The sequence below is a fragment of the Cebus imitator genome, unplaced genomic scaffold (assembly GCF_001604975.1).
Source record: "Cebus imitator isolate Cc_AM_T3 unplaced genomic scaffold, Cebus_imitator-1.0 Scaffold235, whole genome shotgun sequence".
Classification (NCBI taxonomy): Eukaryota; Metazoa; Chordata; class Mammalia; order Primates; family Cebidae; genus Cebus; species Cebus imitator.
Window position 1 is genome coordinate 372,627 of NW_016107550.1, and position 2,993 is coordinate 375,619.

General features: G+C 35.8%; 1 protein-coding gene across 1 annotated transcript; it reads left to right on the top strand.

Annotated features, from left to right (window-relative positions):
- The first annotated feature begins 697 nt into the window (after positions 1–697).
- LOC108282087 (puromycin-sensitive aminopeptidase-like protein) lies at positions 698–2,959 on the top strand. The gene is made up of 4 exons (XM_017497852.2): positions 698–919; positions 1,366–1,462; positions 1,575–1,608; positions 2,459–2,959. The coding sequence occupies exons 1-4, from the start codon at positions 791–793 to the stop codon at positions 2,640–2,642; spliced, it is 444 nt and encodes a 147-aa protein (XP_017353341.1). The 5' UTR covers positions 698–790; the 3' UTR covers positions 2,643–2,959.
- The last annotated feature ends 34 nt before the right edge of the window (positions 2,960–2,993 follow it).

Sequence of the window (2,993 nt, forward strand, 5' to 3'; positions counted from 1 at the left end):
AGCCCTAGACCTAGAAGTTTGTATCCTTTGAAATGGAAGATTCTACACTATATTTTATTTTTATTAATAGTCATTTTCTTCTAAACTTAATGTCAGTTGAAAAGTATAAGCCTTTACTTAAATCATCCCAATGCCTGACTTATAGTAAGTATTCAAGAAAAGTCCATTTCTCTTTTCTCTCACAGGTCCTTGGTAGTTATAACACTTCAGCCTCCAACTTCTTCTTTTTTTTTTTTTTTTTTTTTTTGAGATGGAATCTCACTCTGTCGCCAGGCCGTAGTGCAGTGGTGTGATCTTGGCTCATTGCAACTGCGCCTCCTGGGTTCAAGCGATTCTCCTGCCTCAGCATTACAAGTAGCTGGAACCCCGTGTGCCACCATGCCAGGCTAATTTTTGTATTTTTAGTAGAGGTGGGGTTTACCATGTTGGCCAAGATGGTCTCAATCTCTTGACCTTGTGATCCGCCCACCTCAGCCTCCCACAGTGCAGGCATAGCCACTGTGCCCAGCCCTTCAGCTTCTTAGTATGAGTGTTTTATTTATCAGACCACTTTCCTTCTTAAAGACAGCATAAAAGCACTGGATGAATTGTGGCAGAGACATAAGCCATGCTAGAAAGGGGGAAAGAGATGCAATAAAGCCTACAGTTTTTGGCTGGTATTTGCTCTACAGTATTAATGTAAACCTATTTAAATTTTTCTTTTTTTTTTTCCTTAAAGAATGTAATTGACCGGAAACCATACCCTGATGATGAAAATTTAGTGGAAGTGAAGTTTGCCCGCACACCTGTTATGTCTACATATCTGGTGGCATTTGTTGTGGGTGAATATGACTTTGTAGAAACAAGGTCAAAAGATGGTGTATGTGTCCGTGTTTACACTCCTGTTGGCAAAGCAGAGCAAGGAAAATTTGCATTAGAGGTAAATGTACTTGAAGAGGATTGTTCCAACAGTCCATAACTCCAGGTTGGGGAATTTACATTTCTGATCAATTATTAGTACAGTTATTTATAATTTAATCTGAAAGTTGTGCTACTTGGTTATTTTTAATAGAATTTTGGAAATGCCAATCTTGGTGTTTTGTTATTTTACAAAATAGTAATTAAGAGAATGTAAGAGTGAAATTTCTCTAGGGAATGGGTGGGAAAATATGTAATTATATATTTACATATCAAGTTACAAATGGATTAAAGTTTGGCCATTGTATTCAAAGTTTGGAGCTAAGGCAGTCTTCGGAGGTAGGGCTCCCCGTTATTAATTTCTAGTAATTTATGATACATTGGCTTACAACAGGATTCCTTTATGGGTTTCAGTATGAATTATAATAAAATACTTATTAGATGGTTATTTTGTTTATACTTTTATAGGTTGCTGCTAAAACCTTGCCTTTTTATAAGGACTACTTCAATGTTCCTTATCCTCTACCTAAAATTGATCTCATTGCTATTGCAGACTTTGCAGCTGGTAAAGTAAATTTCATTTTATTGCTGAATTGTAATAACTTTTTAAAATTTTGTGACTTTTGGTGAAAGAGTATGTATATATATCAATAAATGTTTGTATTTATTTTATGAAGGTGCCATGGAGAACTGGGGCCTTGTTACTTATAGGTATGTTAATGATGTATTACCCTACCTTATCTTTTCAATCACTGATTTCATAAGGGTCACCTTCCTAATCACAGTTGAGTAGCTTCTGCTTTATGATCTGGTGTAAATTTTTCTACCTTCCCCCACTTCGACACACATTTCAAGAATGCAGATGGACTCCCCTCCCTTTGGTGCTACTATCTGAGGGTGTAAGATTTTAAAGTGAGCATCTGGCATTAGTAGCATTTTTAGATATATTCTTGGCTCAGTTTCTCATTGCAGTGCCTTTCTTTCCTCCCAGTAGTTTCATAGTTATTTATCCAGCTTGAAGAACCATCCCTGATTTCATATCTGCTAGCCAAGTTTTTACATGTCTGTCACTACAACATAAATATGTGAGTTGTATAACTTTCAAAAGCAGAGTCTGTTTGTAAACAAGTTTTTGCCTTTCACTTTCAATTGCCTTCTTAAATGAGCTAAGTTTTAGACAGCCAGCTCAATGTTGTTTTTGGGACTGTGGAATTCATCTTCCTCCATCACTCCCCTCATTTAATGGAAGGACTTCCTTTTCTCTTCATCTGGCACAGTAATCCCTAATCCCTTAGACAGTGTTTTCCCAGAATTTGAGACAGCTAATCCTATCAACAAACTGATAACGAAACTTGTGTCACATCTTTGATATTCTGTTGTGTGAATTCTACTGGGGTAGTCTTTAATCTTTCTGTAACTTTTTCTATCCATATTAGGAAGTGTTTTCCTAATATCTCTAAAGCCTAACTTGACCATCTCATTTATTGTCTGAATCTCTCCAACTTATGCATGCCCACTTTTATTGTTTAAATTTATTTATTTTTTCTTTTTTTAAACACAGGGAGACTGCATTGCTTATTGATCCAAAAAATTCCTGTTCTTCATCACGCCAGTGGGTTGCTCTGGTTGTGGGACATGAACTCGCCCATCAATGGTTTGGAAATCTTGTTACTATGGTATTTAATATTTTTAAGTGCTCAAATATATTTATCTTCATCCTACTGAACATTACTTTGGCTACATAGTATTTCAAGTTTGGCTGCAACACTGTGCCAAAAAATAATTGAACGATAGAAGAGTTTTATTTTAAAAGATCTGCTTTGAAAGGGCTTATCAGAATTTCCGCATTGAACAAGAGCATATGGACAGTCTTTATTCAACAGATACTTCCTAAAGTGTTCTAGAATTTGTCTGTAAATGGGAAAAGTTAAGATACTAACTTGAGTGAAAGAAACAGATTCCTCTTAGGTATAGATGAATGAATCATGCAGTGAGATTCCAGGCTAACTGTAGTTTCTCGAGTCTTATTGTTAATCTAATTCATATCTGGAAGTAACCTGATGAATAACAAACTGATCTTTAATTAGAGAGAAATG